General features: G+C 36.7%; 8 protein-coding genes across 8 annotated transcripts; 6 read left to right on the plus strand and 2 right to left on the minus strand.

Moving 5' to 3' along the window:
* Nucleotides 1-205: 205 nt before the first annotated feature.
* Nucleotides 206-883, minus strand: EIN_065880 (2-deoxyglucose-6-phosphate phosphatase, putative; the record flags this gene model as incomplete). The annotated part of the gene is made up of 1 exon (XM_004183601.1): nt 206-883. The coding sequence occupies one exon, from the start codon at nt 881-883 to the stop codon at nt 206-208; it is 678 nt and encodes a 225-aa protein (XP_004183649.1).
* Nucleotides 884-1,759: 876 nt separating this feature from the next.
* EIN_065890 (hypothetical protein) lies at nt 1,760-5,212 on the plus strand (the record flags this gene model as incomplete). Its single annotated transcript, XM_004183602.1, has 1 exon — nt 1,760-5,212. The coding sequence occupies one exon, from the start codon at nt 1,760-1,762 to the stop codon at nt 5,210-5,212; it is 3,453 nt and encodes a 1,150-aa protein (XP_004183650.1).
* Nucleotides 5,213-5,672: 460 nt separating this feature from the next.
* Nucleotides 5,673-7,600, plus strand: EIN_065900 (hypothetical protein; the record flags this gene model as incomplete). The annotated part of the gene is made up of 4 exons (XM_004183603.1): nt 5,673-5,792; nt 5,864-6,048; nt 6,115-7,259; nt 7,350-7,600. 4 exons carry the CDS (start codon nt 5,673-5,675, stop codon nt 7,598-7,600), a joined length of 1,701 nt encoding a protein of 566 aa, XP_004183651.1.
* A 157-nt stretch (nt 7,601-7,757) lies between these two features.
* Nucleotides 7,758-9,366, plus strand: EIN_065910 (hypothetical protein; the record flags this gene model as incomplete). Its single annotated transcript, XM_004183604.1, has 2 exons — nt 7,758-7,828; nt 7,887-9,366. The coding sequence occupies 2 exons, from the start codon at nt 7,758-7,760 to the stop codon at nt 9,364-9,366; spliced, it is 1,551 nt and encodes a 516-aa protein (XP_004183652.1).
* A 58-nt stretch (nt 9,367-9,424) lies between these two features.
* Nucleotides 9,425-12,709, plus strand: EIN_065920 (hypothetical protein; the record flags this gene model as incomplete). The annotated part of the gene is made up of 1 exon (XM_004183605.1): nt 9,425-12,709. The coding sequence occupies one exon, from the start codon at nt 9,425-9,427 to the stop codon at nt 12,707-12,709; it is 3,285 nt and encodes a 1,094-aa protein (XP_004183653.1).
* A 655-nt stretch (nt 12,710-13,364) lies between these two features.
* EIN_065930 (hypothetical protein) lies at nt 13,365-14,852 on the plus strand (the record flags this gene model as incomplete). Its single annotated transcript, XM_004183606.1, has 1 exon — nt 13,365-14,852. One exon carries the CDS (start codon nt 13,365-13,367, stop codon nt 14,850-14,852), a length of 1,488 nt encoding a protein of 495 aa, XP_004183654.1.
* A 269-nt stretch (nt 14,853-15,121) lies between these two features.
* Nucleotides 15,122-16,084, minus strand: EIN_065940 (sphingomyelinase C precursor, putative; the record flags this gene model as incomplete). Its single annotated transcript, XM_004183607.1, has 1 exon — nt 15,122-16,084. One exon carries the CDS (start codon nt 16,082-16,084, stop codon nt 15,122-15,124), a length of 963 nt encoding a protein of 320 aa, XP_004183655.1.
* Nucleotides 16,085-17,051: 967 nt separating this feature from the next.
* On the plus strand, nt 17,052-17,606 carry EIN_065950 (40S ribosomal protein S9, putative; the record flags this gene model as incomplete). Its single annotated transcript, XM_004183608.1, has 1 exon — nt 17,052-17,606. The coding sequence occupies one exon, from the start codon at nt 17,052-17,054 to the stop codon at nt 17,604-17,606; it is 555 nt and encodes a 184-aa protein (XP_004183656.1).
* Between the last annotated feature and the right edge of the window lie 73 nt (nt 17,607-17,679).

Consider the following 17,679-nt stretch of genomic DNA (forward strand, 5'->3'; position numbering starts at 1 on the left):
TGCAGTCATCGCACAGCCGCCCACACATCAGACAGAGTATATTGATAGTCTTTATATACTATTTCATCTATAAATATAGTTTGTTATTTTAGTAACACTCTCCTAACACATAGTTTCTATATATTTATAGAAACTATAAATATATAATAATTTATTATAATTTGATAGTAAAATGGAGTCTCAAGTATGTAGAAGTATCGATCTATTAGAAGTCGTCAGGAAGGCCAAATTGCGATGGTTTGAACTCGTTGAGTGACTTCAACATACAATCTGCAGTATTAAAGACTGGATCGTCGGCATTTTCTTCTTCGGGGATAGCAATAGTGAGAGCTCCGGACGCGAGTCCCGCTTGGACTCCTAAGACTGCATCTTCGAAGACAATTGCCTTCTTCATATCAGTACATCCAAGCAATTTTGCAGCATGTAGGAAGATGTCTGGCTTTGGTTTGGATGCTTTAACTGCTGGGTTATCGCCCAATACGATAGCGTCGAAGTATTTTAACATGTCTTTATTTGCTTCCATTTTGTTGTCGAAGACTTCTTTAGTTGTTGAAGTAGCGAGTGCGATGGGGATTGAATGCTTCTTGAAATACTGTAGTATTCTTATAGCCCCAGGTAAGGGTTTTACTTGTGACCAGAGTGAGTTCAGATGATCTATTTTATATTGAACGGCATGAGAAATAGTATCAGTGATGTGATATCGTTCTAAAAGTGCACGGGTTGCAGGTTCGATCAAACGCCCCATCATTTGTTTTTTCATCTCATAATCAAATTTGGAACCGGGGGAATATTCATCTAAATATTGTTGCGTCGCTATCGTATACATAATTTCTGTGTCTAATAACGTTCCATCTAAATCAAATATGGCATATCGTTCCGACATCGTCAATTTTTATTTTTTTTGAGTTTTTTTATTAAAATTGTTTTTTTTATTGTACTATATATTTAAATTGTTAACTATTGTTTTGAATTTGTAATAGTATTTTTTATGTACTAGTATTAATATATATATATATTATATTTATATGGTTATTACCTTTGAATATTTGTAATAAAAATCTGATATTTTTTTAATAATTCATTATTATTATTATAACTAGTTAATAAGTGGTAATTATATTAATAAAATAACAATTGTGTTTTAAATTACAAAAAATAATAAAAAGTAATTATTCAATAGTGTGTTATAATAATAATAATTATAATATAATTATTTAAAAATATAATCTCTGATTTATAGTTATGAAAAATTAAAATGTAAATTCCCTCACCAAAAATGTAAAAGAGTGTTATTTTTTTTGAAGGAATGGTTTAATAAACAAAATGATTCTTTTATTAAAGTTTTAACAGCAGCATTTATTCCATAACAAAACCGAGTATTTACAAAAATCGAGTCTCTAACTTATTTTTGTTACCACAACTTAGTAAATGCCCAAGTTATCTTTTCCAGAATTCCAAAAGGTTGAAAACTGTCCACAAATTTTCTTATGATATTCCCAAATATCCACTTCAGTAAGAAACGCCATCAAACAACTTGACTCTCATCATACTACTATTTAAATAATAAAAAGTAATAAACCTAATAGTATTGAAAAGTGTTGAGTGACAAAAGAAGAAATTGTAAACTCGATTGAACATGATGACAACCAAAATGATGAAATGCTATAAAAATTCACAAAGAAGAAAATGAGTCATCTCAAGTCACGTCCACTTGGCAGTTGAATAAGAAGATCGTCCACCAAGAACTCACACAGGAAGAATGTTCAATCAAGAAAAAGGTACTGATTACCCAGTTATCAACCAGACAGACCTCGAGTCACTTGCTGACTTGAAGCTCTCTGTTATGGGTCATGAATATCCAAAGACCACTAAAAACAGTGATGCCATCGAAGTTATGACACCATTAGTAGATGTCATTGCAGAAGCCGACCAAGACGTTACCGCACCAATTGATCAACGACTTCAATCATTCTTGAATTCATACTTCGCCGAATGCAAGACTGAAATACCAAAGATCCCAGACAACACAGTCGTTCTTGATAAAGAGGGTCTTGGAAGAGTTTTGTCATTCCCCCCAAACAAACAAGACTTCTTCTGTGAGACTATGTCCTCATACAAAATCAAACAAGGTGTCTTGCACAACCCAGCCAAAGATAAGAGAACAACAGTTGGTGTGTTCCACATCTGTGAAGGTGATGTCCCCGTTCCTACTGACAAGATTGAATGCCCCAAATCCGCTTTCTTAAGAATGTTGAAAGCTGCATTCTATGAAGCTCCAGACAACCATTTGATTATTCCATACACTGCTGAATGTGAACATCCAACCAAATCATGGGTCTCACTCTATATGAGACCAACAGTCATTCCAGCTGTTCAAGGTGTTAAAGGTTTTGAACACGAAAAGAAGACCGAAATTCACTTCTTTGTTCCAGGCAACATGGTTTCCTGCTTGGACTTTGTTGAGTCTGTCTTTGGCAATGCTGGTAACCCCAAGTTATTGAAGAACGATGCTGCACTTGACCCATTGAACTGGACTGGACATACTGGTATGGCTGTCCTTGCTCCACACTTGACTAAGATCACTAAGAAGGAATGTGGTCTTCCACACATTTCACAAGCCACTGAGAGACAAAAGAAGGAGCACATGTGCTGGGAAAAAGAAGACGAATTGTACAACGACGGAAAGACCTTTAAGATGTATGCCAGAGATGCTTCAGGTTTCATTTGCACTATCATTGCTGATAACTACTTTGGCTATTGCAAGAAGGAAGTTAAGACCCAAATTTCATTCTCAGCGAACTTGTACGGACTTGCCGAAGAAGAACACGCCGGTGGAGCCATTTGCAGACCATCATATGATCTTGGGGAATCAGCCAAAGCTGTTCAATATGCTGAAGGGTACAAATACAGTGAGATGATCGAGAAGAACAAGAACTCAATTACATTAAAAGAAGGGTATGCTGTTGATAAAACTTATCCAGAAGGTATTATATATGTCCCAGAAGATGCCGTATTCAATATTGAAGAGGCTTCTATTAAGTTCCATTACAACGGAAAGGAGCAAACCATTCTTTTGATACCAAAAGTCAATTATGTCCTTCCTAATGGGTATACTATCATCTTACACGACACTATGACTTCAAGAAGATGGACTTTGAGAGGAATTCTGCCACAATACACACTCTGCCATAAGCCGTGCACTGTCTCTGGTGGAGGAAAGTCCGAGATTTCTAAGAACATTAGTGACGCCATTTTTGCTGGGAAGATCTTCATTAATAACAAGGAAGAAGAATATAAGAAGGTCCAAAAGGTCTTTGACCACGACTTCTCAAGAAGATATGCCGATGGAGAAATTAAGTCTGCACACATTCTCGATCCAAATGTCACGCTTGGGACGGTTGTCAAGATGTTGACACCATCAGCGAACTTCACTGAAGAACACAATGAGTTCATTCAGACCATCCAACCATCTATTGTTGAATTGATCTTAACGATCAAATCGTTGTACAGAGAAGAATGGAAGGGCGACTGGCAATCAAGAATCACTGTCGATAAGATCAATGGACAAGAAGGCCACGAATTGAAATACAGAAAGATGCCACTTCCTTCACAATACTTGAGAATAGGGTTTGAGTCCGATGAGACGACTTGGAGAGTCTTCCAATTGAGAAAAGACTTCTTCCCAGCTGCCAAATTGCAGATGGAAGACGATATCACCGGGTCTGTCATTGTCCCAACTAAGTTGTTGAAGACTCCAATCAACACTAATGGGAAGAGAGCGTGCAAGATCGTCAAGAATTGTGAATATAGACTCTTCCAAAGACCAGACGATGCCATTTTCAGAGGGTATGATAAACAAACTGAATATGACTTCTCTATTGAAGGACACTTCATCTCTAATTACCAACCAATGACTAGAGAAGAGGCTGCTGACTTCACCAAGGACGTTGTTAGATTGTACCAATACACCGACCCTATGAGAGTCACTTTGCAAGACTTTGTTGCTGGCAAAGATCAGACGAAATATGTTGTGTCGTCATCATTACCAAGACTTGTGAAGGAAGGAGACAAGTTGGTCTGCTCGAAGAACCCAAGATACTTGCAAAGAAGACCAGACATGTTGGACCCAGAGAACACTTATATGACATTCAAAGCTATTTCGTTGTTCAGAAAGATCGCAGACACTGATCCATTGTATACCCCAGTCGATGCTGTCTTGTCTGGAAGAAGAAACAACCCACCACAAACTAAAGGAGCTCTTGTCTTAAGACCACTCTCCGTCTTTGCTCCACTCCACTACTTCGAATTGCCAGAGTTGTTGATGGAAGCTATCACTTCGATGACTGGAGCATCACCATCTATCTTCGGTGCAGGATCTGAAGGCGCTTTGACTAAAGGTCCATTCAACTCCCTTCCAGCTGTTGTTGATTTGAACAACTACTTGTTGGGTATGATCTGCTGTGGATACTCTGGATTTGTTTCCTCGGCGTCGTATTGTGGCCCACATTATAAGATCAGCCACGACATCTCTTTGTTGATCCCAGAAATTTGGTCCAGAATGAGAAGAAACGAACAAGAACCTAAATACTTGATTGAACATGGATTCTTGGAAGCCGTCCCAGACGTCTCTTATAACGGAAAGACTTACGCGGGCAGAAGACTTGGATACAGAATCACTAAGGAGTTCGCTACTCACTTCTTCAGCTCGATCTTTACTGCACCAAACTCAGTGATGCCAGAAGACTTCTTGAAACCAGAGAAGCAAGACTTGGCTATTTATGCTGATTCATATGAATATATGGCACAGACAGATAAGGGAATTGCTGGTAATTATATCGAAGATGGAACTGTAGAAGGTGCTTGCCCACCATTGAAGGCTTTGTTGTATATCATGGCTAATGGAAGTTATAACGGCATGACTATCGAATCAAAGGAATTCAGAGACTTGTTTGATCCAAAGGCCGTCTTTGCTAGTGAATGGTACAAACTCAGATTACAGACAAGACAAAAAGTCGAGGAGAAGAAGTTGAACAAAGACTTGACTTACTTGAACAAGATGCTTGCTAATAGACCAAGAATCGCTGATAAGATCAATGAACAAATCAAAGAAGTCAAGGAAGAACTCGCTTACATTTCATCCGAACAATACTTGCAAGACATCGACGGTTCTATCGGAACTGATCCTTACCTCTATACCTGCAAGAAACACTAAGTAAATCATCGTTGCGTGTTCTTGTTATATGAATGGTTTTTTTACTATAATATTTACTATTTTCATGTCGAATTAATTTTAGTAAAATAAATAACATTTTATTATTAATTTAATGGTTTATAGTTTTACTAGAATAATACTATAAATCATCTAATTGTTATACTAATGATAATAAATTATTATAAATTATAATTAATTTAAAAAAATTAAAGTGTTTGAATCAAAAAATCTTCAAAAAATGGAAGTATGAAATTTGTTCAAAAACAATTGATTTCGTCATACTACTATTTTATTATTAAAATATAAATTATTTTAATTAAAAAAGACCAAGTAATTGGCACTATTTTCTTTTTTCTTGAATTAAAAAGTAACTGCAATAAATATTTAAAGATCTTTTTTATGAAAAAAAATGATGTCTATATCAATAGAATAAACTATTCGAAAGAACTCAGTTCAATACATGAGACATTCACAATCCGGTGTATGTAATCCACAACTTGCCCAACTAAACAAACACTTTGAAAAAATGTTGTCGTGTGGAGTAGCTGCCAATTCTCCCATGTACCCACAACTCGTTATGGTTTCTTTTTAATAATTATTTTATTATTATAATATAGTACATTTTTGGAGTGTTAACATACTAACAGACAGACAAACTTAGAGAAAGTGAAAGAGAAGCTTGAGAAATTAGAAGTAGAGCCCCTCCGACTTTCCGAGAAAAGTAACGTTTCCATCTTCTTTGAATTTTGGTCGCATTTGTTATATATTTGTAATTATGGGGTTTTAAATTCGACGATGGATATAGTTCTTTCGTTATTAGAACGCTGTGTGACGTTGTTTGTGTTATTCTTTCATTCGCGCCAGTAACTATACCAAATAGTTTTCATTTTATTAATAAATAGAAAAACGTTTACAGATATTGCGAAGTTCTGTACGTCAGCTACGAGTTCGAAGAAAGAGAAAGAAGTGAAATATATTCATCAAATCTATACGGACTATGTGATTTGTTGTCGGGAGACTTATAGTTTAGTTAATAGTTTATTTGAGAAATTAGCGATAGCTTTACTCACGAAACACCAATTTGATGGATTGACCCTTCAAAGCTCGGACGACGTCTATTTTTCGCTGTCGAAAATAGTGATCCCAAAACTCTATGAATCAATACAAGACAAAATCTCTGCTCTCTTTAGCGCACTTTGTAGCGTCGACTGCTCGTTGTTACTTTATATCAATCAACTCACAAACAGTCAAATTGATGCGAACATGTCCGTCCTTCAATTTGACCCCCACGCATCTTTAATCGACACGTTGAAGATCAAATTCCAAACTGAATTAAGAACACCTATAGCACTCATTCTCCTCTTTCCTAACCCTTTTGTCTTCATTGTACAATTCATCCCAAAGTGGTTCAAAGCTCTTACAGACTGCGGAGTCCCAGTAGAAAAGATCATTCGGTCGAGTGAGTATTTTAATTACAAGAAATGGTTCTTCCAGACGATTGGTGTCATGATGAGGAAATTTGACTCAACTAAGCAAGCGTCTTCTGTTGGAGAGTGTTTTAAAGCGTTAATTGTAGTCGGGGATATCACTACTATCAATGAACTCCTTTTCATCACAAAGACTAACACTAATATTTATAACACAAAACAACTCTCGAGAATGGCTAAAGTCGTCGAAAATGTTATTACCTTCTTCGTACAAAAGAACTTGGCCTCCAAGAAAAAGGACTTCTTCGATGACACGTTCAACTTCTCCGACTTGATCGAAATCATGGAAATCGCAATAGCTTCAGATCACTTGGAATCACTCTTATTGCTCATTGGCTTGGTCTATAAGATCCTTCCTTACTTCGTTAAATCCGCAAGAGATACTTTAGTCTTAGAGTATCTCGTCCATAAGAGGTTCTCTTATTTCTTCTTTCATTGGTCTGATTTAATTCGAAACGCATTCTATCATATTATATTATACAGAACGCTCTTCGTTAAACAGTCTCATATCATATCAGCAAGGTTCACTGCCACAGACCTCGCAGAATACCAAATCAGAAGTTTGTTCTTCTAATAATATAATTATAGTTTGTATTATAGTTTGTATTATAGTTTGTATTATAGTTTATTAACTAGTAAGTGACATCTAGGGACTAGCATCTATGATCCACAAGCACAGGACTTGGAAGTCAGTCAGGCGCTCGACCTCCGTATGAAAATGCTTAAAAGTATCATCGACTCTCTTCCCAAAGAGAAGCATTTAGATGAGAAGAAGATGATCATGGCTTTTGAGGAGTTTAAGATAGTCCAAAAGCAGTATGAAGCGTGGCAAGTGAAACGGTCTTCGAATGAGTTTGATGTACCTGAGATAGTGTGCACGTTGGATATGAAATCTGATTGACTTGTATATTTAGTTTGCTGGTGAGTATTACTTTTATTTTTATTCTTTTTTCAAGAGGTCCTTCTACTGATTTTTCATACTTTTTAACAAAGAAACTAATTTGAAAAATCGAAATGAACTGTTTGTAAGAAAAAGACGGAGGAACTAATAATTCGACATGGAGGCATCTGAGAAGGATAAAATGAATTTGGACACATTGAAGCGTAAATGTGAGAACGTTAGATTACAGTTTGGTTATTATTTTCTTTTCTTAAAGTCAGTGTTGTTACTTATGAGTACTAAATAGAAGCATTCTCGCTTTCGAGTTTCCACGAGCCTCAACACGACTGGAAGACCTTTTGAATTTGGCAGACAAACAGACGACTGTTTCAATATCGTCGTATATCGATGGAGTCATCTCTTACTTCATCTCTTCCCTCTCTAAAAAGTCTCAAGTCGACACGGCAAAGGACAAACACGCTCGTATTATTTGGTTGCGTAACTTTTTCATTGGAACTCTGATCAACTCGATAATCAACTATAGTGCTTCGATTACTAAAAAGTTGACGATATGCTTCAAAGAGCTTTTATTGATATTACGGTACACCCCACGAGTTGAAGGGGATACCGGAATTTTGATGTTATGGAGGAAGATTATCATATTATTTGAGAACACACCAGAGAAGGGTGAGACCCTTCTCCAGATCATTTCTGGCTTTTTAAAAACGTTTTATCGTCTGACGTGTAGTATAGAGGGGATGAACAAATTGATGTCGAGTGTCAAATTTAGTGGACTTTGCTTTTGCAGAAGCTCCATAGAAAGAGCGTCTAAAGTGCAGTATTTCATGGTTGTCTCTCGATATGGCAATTTAAGATACACCAACACGTTGTCCATCATACTTCCTATAATCGAGCCACTTGGGTTGGCCAATGACGAGTTAGCATTTATTATGTCGAAAGAGTATTGTAAAGGGATATGTTACATAATAGAGAACTCCGACGTGTTTTCTCATTTAATCAAGAAGATGGGGATTTACTCCAAACTTGATGTTGATGGAGTTATTCAGTTTATGAAAGAAATGGCGATAGAAGACACCGATAAGTTCTCATTGTGTAGTCCCGAGTTTTATATCTTGTTTCATATTTCTGCGTGGATTGGGATGTGTTGTGATAACATTAATGTGGTTGCGAGTGCGACGGACTTTCTTTCTGAATATCTTCCTTATGTCTTTTCGATCAATAGAAGACTGTATGATACATATTTAGTCATTTTACTTGCACAAATCTTACAAGTCTTTTTATCGACCAAATTTATTCCAACGAAAAATAGTTGTATTAAACTTGCTGTACTTTATTTAGAACATCGAGTTGACCTCTTCATGAATTTCGATAAAGACCTCTTCGCACAGTTTTTGATTCAAATTCAGAGTGATGTGCAGACAGTAAAGGATAAGAAGGAATATATCATATTCTTATCGACTATGCTATCGTCTGGAAAGACTTCGAAAGAAGTGATGTACTTAACAGGGATACGTAAGTACATTGGAGTCAACTACACAACAATTCAACCATTCTTCGACTCAGCAGAAGGCTCAAGACAAATCCAAGGAGTATATATTGCTCTCACTAAAATTATAACATTTTTGGCAACACAAGGAGTCACTGATAATCCTTTTATTGTGCCGTACTTAGAAAAGTTCCTGTCTTTTGAACCTACACATCCACCTCTTGTCAAAACAAACGTATATCACTTGTCTGGCACAATTGCCATTATCGGAGTTGTTTGAACTGTTACAGTTGATCAAAATTAACAATGACGCGTCACTCCCGATGCTCGTGTTGCGCATGTTCCACTGCTTTTTGTCTGACATTAACCCACACATTAGAGAAGTCGCTGCACAAGTTGCTCCACAAATATTGGTACCAACGTTACAGGTGTTATATCGCCTAAACACTGCAGCATCTATTAATAAGTACGCGACATCGTCGTTGACAGCTACTGGAGTATTACGAGTGTCACAGTCGATTGCACTCTCATATATCATACAAAGTGCATCCCTCCCTACAAAGTCGCACTTCTTGTCTGAGTGCTGTATACCACGCTCACCTAACCCATTACAGCAGTTTGAAGTGTCTATTGCTTCTGACTTGTTGACACTAGTTCCCTTCATATTGTCGCAGTCCTTCGACAAGTTGCCGCCTTTGATACAAATCAGTGGGTTACATGCCTTTGTGAGAAGTTTGCGGTACTTGTGCAGAACACCAAATAGTGAAGAAGTGCCAAAAGTGGTGAAGCGGTGTTACAATTACTTATTAGAGATCATACGAGTGGTGTTGACTGTGCATCACCCCGAGTCTGTTGTACCGTATAAGTACACTTTACCTATTGAATTACTTGCTCGTGAGATGTGTGTAATAAATGCACGGAGTGATGGAATTGATAATCCAGTGATTTCATTGAGTGAAGAAGCCTTCTTTGCAGTTGCAGTGTTAATGCGCCGGATCCGACCAGAGAAAGAAATCTTCAGTTTGTTCAGACTCTTTCTTGATGAGCATCCAATACCAATCCACTTGGGGATCAGAGAGATCATTCGGTTTGGTCTGAAACCATATACAAAGTCCGATTATGAAATATTAGATGTCTTATCACTTGAAGCGGATGCTGTACACGACTTTAAAGTGCCTGAAAAGTGTATTGAAGTCTGGGCTGATGTTGCTGGGTTGACTTCTTCTGTGATGAAATTGGTAGACAACGACGCATTACGAAATGTCGAATCGGCAGTTGTGTCGAGATGTGCCCTTTCTATAGTACTTGCTGGAATTAAGTTTGGAATTCCTGTTGTAACTACTAAGGGAATGTTCTCTGTTGATAATGAGGAGGACTATATACCCTCAGACTTCAAAGGACTATATTCCATGTTAATGACTGGAGTTGAAGACGATACGAAAAGGTACTCAAAAATGTCACCAAAACCACAATATATCACCCATTTTGCAGTTCTCCCACCCCTTGAAGTCGAACGGATTGGAGAAGTTGAGAGAAAAGGAGAGAAAAGCAGTGAAAGTGACACCATTCGACTGAGTAAATCGCCAATGAAACAAAAGACGACGAAACAAGCAATTGAAAGTTCTGAGGAATTGTTACTTGAGCGAAGGGGACTTGAAAAGATTATAATGATGATGGAGGAGATCAAGAAGTTTGTGACTCAAGGAGTCCGCATGTCGGACCACTTCTTGACACTTTTGTATGTCATTAAATTTGCGCGAAAGACATTTGCCACGTTGATTGAATATACGCCGTCATATATAGATAACTACTTAGAGTCAATAGACATCAAAGGGACTGCAGTAGCGCATCAAAAGAGTGGTGAGAGTGGGTTAGAGTTACTTGGGCACTTAGTCTTTGATATAGCGGACTACCCCAACAGTGACAAAGCTCTTTGTCTTATAACGAAATTGCAAAAGATGTTGATTGGGTTTTCTATATGCTTTGATGTCCTTTTGAACTCATTAAAGGGGGATGGGGTATTAAGAAAATTACGAGGGGAAGTAGTCATTCCATTATACTTCTCTGCTATTATGCAAAACTTTGTGAAAACAGACAAAGACTTAACAGCGGAGTTTATTTATCGAGTGGAAGACTTGGATGTCGAAGACGCTTTAATGATAGCGAGGTGTTCCTGTCCATTATTGAAAGTCAAAGTAGCAGAAGAACAACTGAAAAATACACGTCCAGATATAGCAAGAGCTTTACATGGTGAAACTCCATCGATGACGCCGATCTTTAAAGAGTTTGAAGGGATAGAAAGTACTCTAATGGAACTGAGCAAACAAAAAGAATTGTCCTTTGCGTTTTTCCATTCGCTCTTTGAGACGTTTAATATGTGTCTTCCAATGCGGTTGATTGAAGCTCTATCATATAGTTGTTTAAATAAAAAGAATAACATGTATGTGGAAAGAGTGATTGACGAGTCTTTACCTGAAGACTATGCACAGAAAGTCGATGTTTTGAGTCAATTTCTACCAAAAACACAGCCAAGTCTTAGTTTAGTTCAAACAACCACTAGCAAAGACTTTTGGGAGGTCCAACACTATTTTGAAAGAAGATTGCCGGCACTTCGAGATACGGCACGACAAGAATGCTTCAATGGGCAATTAATGTTATATATAACAAAACGACATCCAAGAGATATTTTAATGTATTTACATCACCAGTTTTTGGACCGATTTACTACTATGATACCAACGAATCATGTCCTCTTTGGCGTCGATTTTAAAAAGATTTTAATGGACCGGTTGTGGGAAAATCAAACGCCCCCAGTGAATTCGACACAAAGCGCATTGAAGGCACTTGTATCGATGCAAAACACACTTCCTATCTCTTTACAACTCAAAGAGGAATTCATCGAGAATTTATTTAGAGGCGGAGAGAACGAATTGGTGGTGTCGTGTTTACTCACACATAAAAGTTATATGACGTTTGGACTGGATAATTCTATCACTTCGAATGTCACCCACTCGAAACCATATTTGGAGGAATACGTCTTCACTTTTACTAAGAAGTATCTTCTAAATGATATCCAAAAACTCTTTTTGAAAGACCCATTGAAATACATTCGAATTGTTGTGCCGTGTTTGGCCCAATTTCGCCCACGACAACTCTATGAAATTTATCGAAGAACACTCACCGTCGAATGCGCGCGATCTGATTATTTGTTACTGATGTACACTCAAGCGACTTGTGCGACAGTTTTATTGATAGCTCCCGAGTACAACATCATCACGCCGCCACTGTCTATCATCACGTTGATATCGTTCCATCACGAATTGATTTTTGTCGTCAATGCACTGCTCGCCGATGAAGCAACGCGACAAATGACGCTCACGACTATTCAAAAATTGTCGCAACGAGTCTTGGGATGTGAACGAGTCGTCGACGGTATAACAAAGAAGGCAGACTCTTGGGAGAAAAATTTGGTCCTCAGATTCTTGTGGGACTTGCTTAGTATATCAACGGAAATACCTAAACTCGACAACATCATTGTCGAAGATGTCTTCGGCTGTGTCGTAGACAAACCAATCATCGACAGAAGGGATCAACTTCTTGTCTCTCTCATACAAATATTGTAATTCAATGTATAGCTTTTTATTAATTTGTATATAGTTTATATTTAGTTAAAGACATATAACTAATGCGATTGGGTTGGTTACCAATCAATGGTGTATAGCGGCTCGATTTGTCTGTCAAGTAGTGTATAATACTACTTAATATTTATATTATGTCAACGAGTGAAATGGGAAAGAGATTGTTTCTCTATTATTCACACAAAAAGGATCACAACCCTACTTCTTTTCATACGAATTGGATTCTACTGGACAAAGTGGGTCTTTGATATGTATAAACAAAGGAAAACGATTCACCACAATTAAAAATGTTTAAGAGGAAAGGAAACCCTACTTCTTTTTTGATTACGATATTCTATATTCCATAAACATAAGAATAAGAGAACAAAAACCATCTTTATAACTCCGTGTTGAGTTGTGCAGAAATGGCGGCACATGACCAAATCATGAATTAAGTCTTTTGTCTTTCTTCTGGAAAAGAAAAAGTCTTCACCATTTAAAGGAAAAAGGGATAGCTATCGAGTCCACCCAAAAATAAGTATTGTCAGAAACAATTATTAAGAAATAGAAGAGTAAAAGAATCAGAGAAGTATACCAAGAACACCAAAATATGTTAAAAAAGGTCGTATAAAAGACATCACAAAACAAAGAAAAACAGACGATGTGGGCTTTCAATTTGCACGCCGACTTGAAGAAAAAGGTGGTTCACTCCTATAACCTGACGACGTACTGTGTTTCTGCGTTCTGTCTTAACTTCTCCGTCTACTTCTTTTGGTTGATAGTCCCCATTATGATGCGTAACTTAGGGGCTTCACCTTTAGAAATTGGATTAGTTGGAGCAGTTGGGTTTGGTGCACAAGGATTTATGGCTCCTGTATGTGGGCGGCTAGCTGATAAATTACCGCCTGAGAGTATGGCGCGCTTTGGAGCTTGTTTACATTGTTTGACTTGTTTAATAGTAGCTATGGTCTATATAACAGAGACTAAGACTATACCAATCTACTTCATATGTTTGATTCAAAGTCTTGGTCTAGCTATGTTCTGGTCACCGTCAGAAGCATTAGTAGGCAATGAAAGTTATGCGGGCGGCGAGAGTAAAAACATTTCAATGTTTTCTATGTCTTTTGCTTGTGGCAAAGCTGTTGGATTTTTACTTGCTGGAACTTTGAGTGCTCTTATTGGACAGACTTACAGTTTATATGTTGCATGCGCTGAAGCTTTTGTGACATTCTTTGCGATGACGCTCTTCCCACAAAACAATCACTTGAAGGAGGAGACGGTGCCTGAAATTAACATTGAGTTGGAGGCTCTTCCACAAATCGAGAAGAAGGAAAGGGAGTATACAACTGAAATCCCAATGAATGGTGATCCTAAGACTCTACAAAGTAATACTGAACATCAAGATGGTGTCATTTTAAGTGAATCACAAACACCACGAATCTCTGAAGATAACACACACATTGATTTGAGTGAAATCAAACACACACAAGTCATGTCGAAAAGACCCATCCATTACTTCTGGTATTACATCAACTCTATTGTCTTCCACTGCTTTGTCACTGCCATTGTTGGAGTTATTTCCAATCAATATATTAATTATGCTAAACGAACTAATGTGACTCTTCCAGGTATTATAGAAGACTCTGATGTGCTTGTAGGTATTTTACTATTTGTGGTGAATATTGCTCAGTTAAGTGCGTTTGTTGTCTTAGGGAGAATGACAATTTGGCAATACAAATTGTATTTGAATATGATTTCCTTTGTAGTTCTTCTTGGGTGTGTAGCTGTTTTTTATTTCATGAAGAACGGGTATGTGTTGGCTATCGCTTCTTTTGTTATTGGGTTTATTTCTGGATATGATTTCTTGTTGAACATGTTTTACTCGTTGAATGCATCTGAGTCCGAGAAAGGGAAGTACATGGGGATATCTGAGTGTTCTTCCTGTTTGTCGTACAGTTTAGCTCCACTTCTCGCTGGTTTATTATCAACTTATATAAGTCTTGGGTGGTGTATATACACCTGTTTTGTTTTTATAATACTTGGATTAATTGGGTGTGGTGCCACACAAGCTTATGTCTATTACCTTGAGAGAAAGGATAGACTTCAAGTACAAAAGGAGTTAATGATTCCTGCCGACTCGATGAAATAACGTGTTATTAATTATTATGAATTGAGTGTAAACAAATGTGTTGAATTTCTTTGAAATACTTTGTGTTATTATAATAGTATATTAATAGTATATTCTAAATATAATTATATTATATTATTTTATCTAGAAAAGTTGTTATATTAAATCAATGAATAAGAATTGAATAGAATCTTTTGACTATCAAAACACTTGTGTGTTTTATTTATTTATAAATAATAGTAACTATACTTATATTCAACACCTTAACCATTCTTAAACAAAATATATACTTAAAGGTACACATCCACCGTGACTCCAAAGTGGTCACTCATAAACGGGAACTTTCTCCCCTTCACTGGGAACTTATCGACTCTGCAGTTCTTGCATGTCAGTTGTGGTTCTTCTCCCTCTCTCTTCAATTGGAAGATATAGTCCAGCCGTGACTTATCCATGCACTGTTCTTCGTAGGTGATTTCCGTATCAAACGGTGTTTCCGTCCCCGACGCGTCGACAAACGAGTCACCGAACGTGACTGGTTGTACTCCGTGGTTGTCTCTAAGTAACAAGTCGATGAGTTCTCCGTTCGGTACGACAAATGTTTGTAAGAATTCTTTATACTCGACGCTCTCCGTGGTCCCATCAGTCCCTGCTCTTCCATTCACATTAAAATCACCGCAGCATATCGCCGGGTAGTTGTTCCCTGTAGTCTTCTCTTGAACGAACTCCGCGTATTCCTTCACATGGACCATTCTTCTCTCTCTCGATGGTTTAGCCTTTTCCAAATCCAATGTATAGTCTGCTTGTGTGTGTGTATCAAAGACGTGAATGTATCGATTCGGTTGCACTTCGATTTTCGCGTAGAGTACACCTTTCGACGCAACTGCGTCTGCGTATATCCCTCGTGTGTACATTCTGAAGTCCTTTTCGACTATTGGGAATCGTGATATAATGACAAGTCCGGCATCGACTAAAAACAGCGGAAACAACGGCTTCTCCGTTTGGATCCTCCACTTAAACCCGGCTTTCTTGGCCTTTTTAAGTAACTTCTCTCGTCGCCAGTTAAGTTCCTTAAAGACTTCTTGGAAACATACCACATCAAAGTCTTGAAGTCGATCATTACAAAAGACTCGCAAGCGACTGTCCTTATGATCGTGGCCAGCGGCAGATACTAACATCGGACGGAGGTACATGTTATACGTAAGAATGCGGAGAGGCTTGGACTCAACATCTATAGCGACAGGCTCTTCGGCCATTGTGGTGGTTTGTTTTATTAAGTTCAGATGAACCATCAAATCTTATTCCATCGATGGTTCTCTCATTTTGGTTTGTTTTCTAAGATTTGGTTCCTTGCATCTATCTACTAGTTTAATATGGTATTGTTACTATATTTTTACTAGTAATTCTTGTTTGATTGTGACGGGAATTCAAAAATAAAGTAAAATAACCTGAAATTTTGGGAGAAATGGACGTATTGTGTTGTCTATTTGAAACTACAAAAAATAAATTGAAAATTTATAATTCAGAAATTTATAATATTATAAAATATTTATAATAATATTTATAATAATGTATAATATTAAAAATATAATTGGTGTTTCAGGACAAATTAAAAATACTCAATACATTTTGATCACTTAAAATTTTAAAACTAAAAAACAATAAAAAACAAATTTAAATTTTATAGTTACCTTTTTACTTTGATATTTTTTTATTAATTTCATTTTGACAAATCCAAAATGGCAGAATGAAACTTTTCAAAATAAAATAAAATGATTATGTATTATTATTATTATTATTTGAGATAAAATAGAACTGTTATTTATTATTTAATTTAATTACTTAATTAATAAATAATATTATAAAATATTTATTCTATTTTAAAAATAAACTATAGTTTTAATAAGTAAGCTTGTAAAATAATAACTATAATAATATAGTTAATTTGATATTAATAAACAAAAAAAAATATATTATTAATAAATAAAAACGAATAGACTTATAATATAAAATATAAAATTAAATTAATATATTAATAATAAATATAACAGTAATGCAACCAACTAATATTATTTACAATAATTGCAGTCAAAAATGTTGAGCAAAACAAATTAACGAACAGTTCAGAAACCAAATAAAACTAGTAAAACAACTAAAATCAATAGAACAGAGAACTGGATGAACCCTACCAGAAGAGTAACTGTAAAATGATTTGCGAGAGAGATGGGCCGTTGCCTCCGTAATCACAGTGTTGTATACAAGACTCCAAAGGTCCCCTTTGACCGTACCAGATTTGATGCCGAATTGAAATTAGCCGGACAGTTTGGATTAAAATGCAAACGTGAGATTCAACGTGTTCACTTTATGTTGGGCCACATGAGAACTATTGCTAAGGTGATGTTAATGAAATCCGCCACCGACCCAAAAAGAATCTTGGAAGGTAACGCTTTACTCAGAAGACTTCACAACCTCGGGATATTACCAAAAGATCAAACTAAGCTTGAGTTCGTCTTAGCTTTGAAAGAAGAGAACTTACTTGAACGAAGACTTCAGACAATCGTCTTCAGAAAAGGCTTTGCTAAATCAATTCACCACGCTCGCGTCTTGATTCGTTCAAAACTCATCTCCGTCGGTAAACAAATCGTCGACGTCCCTTCCTTCATGGTCAGAGTTTCTTCAGAGCCACTCGTACAACTCGCTCCTAACACTCCTCTCACTAACCCTGAGAAGCTTGGAAGAAGAAAAAGAAAGGCAAGAAAGGACGCTAAAGGTCAGTAATTGAGTCGATATCGCAATTCTATTCGTTAGTAACTTTTTATTATAATTTTATACTATTTGCTACTACTCGTCT

This window comes from Entamoeba invadens (genome assembly GCF_000330505.1).
Source record: "Entamoeba invadens IP1 unplaced genomic scaffold scaff_1105074725293, whole genome shotgun sequence".
Classification (NCBI taxonomy): domain Eukaryota; phylum Evosea; order Mastigamoebida; family Endamoebidae; genus Entamoeba; species Entamoeba invadens.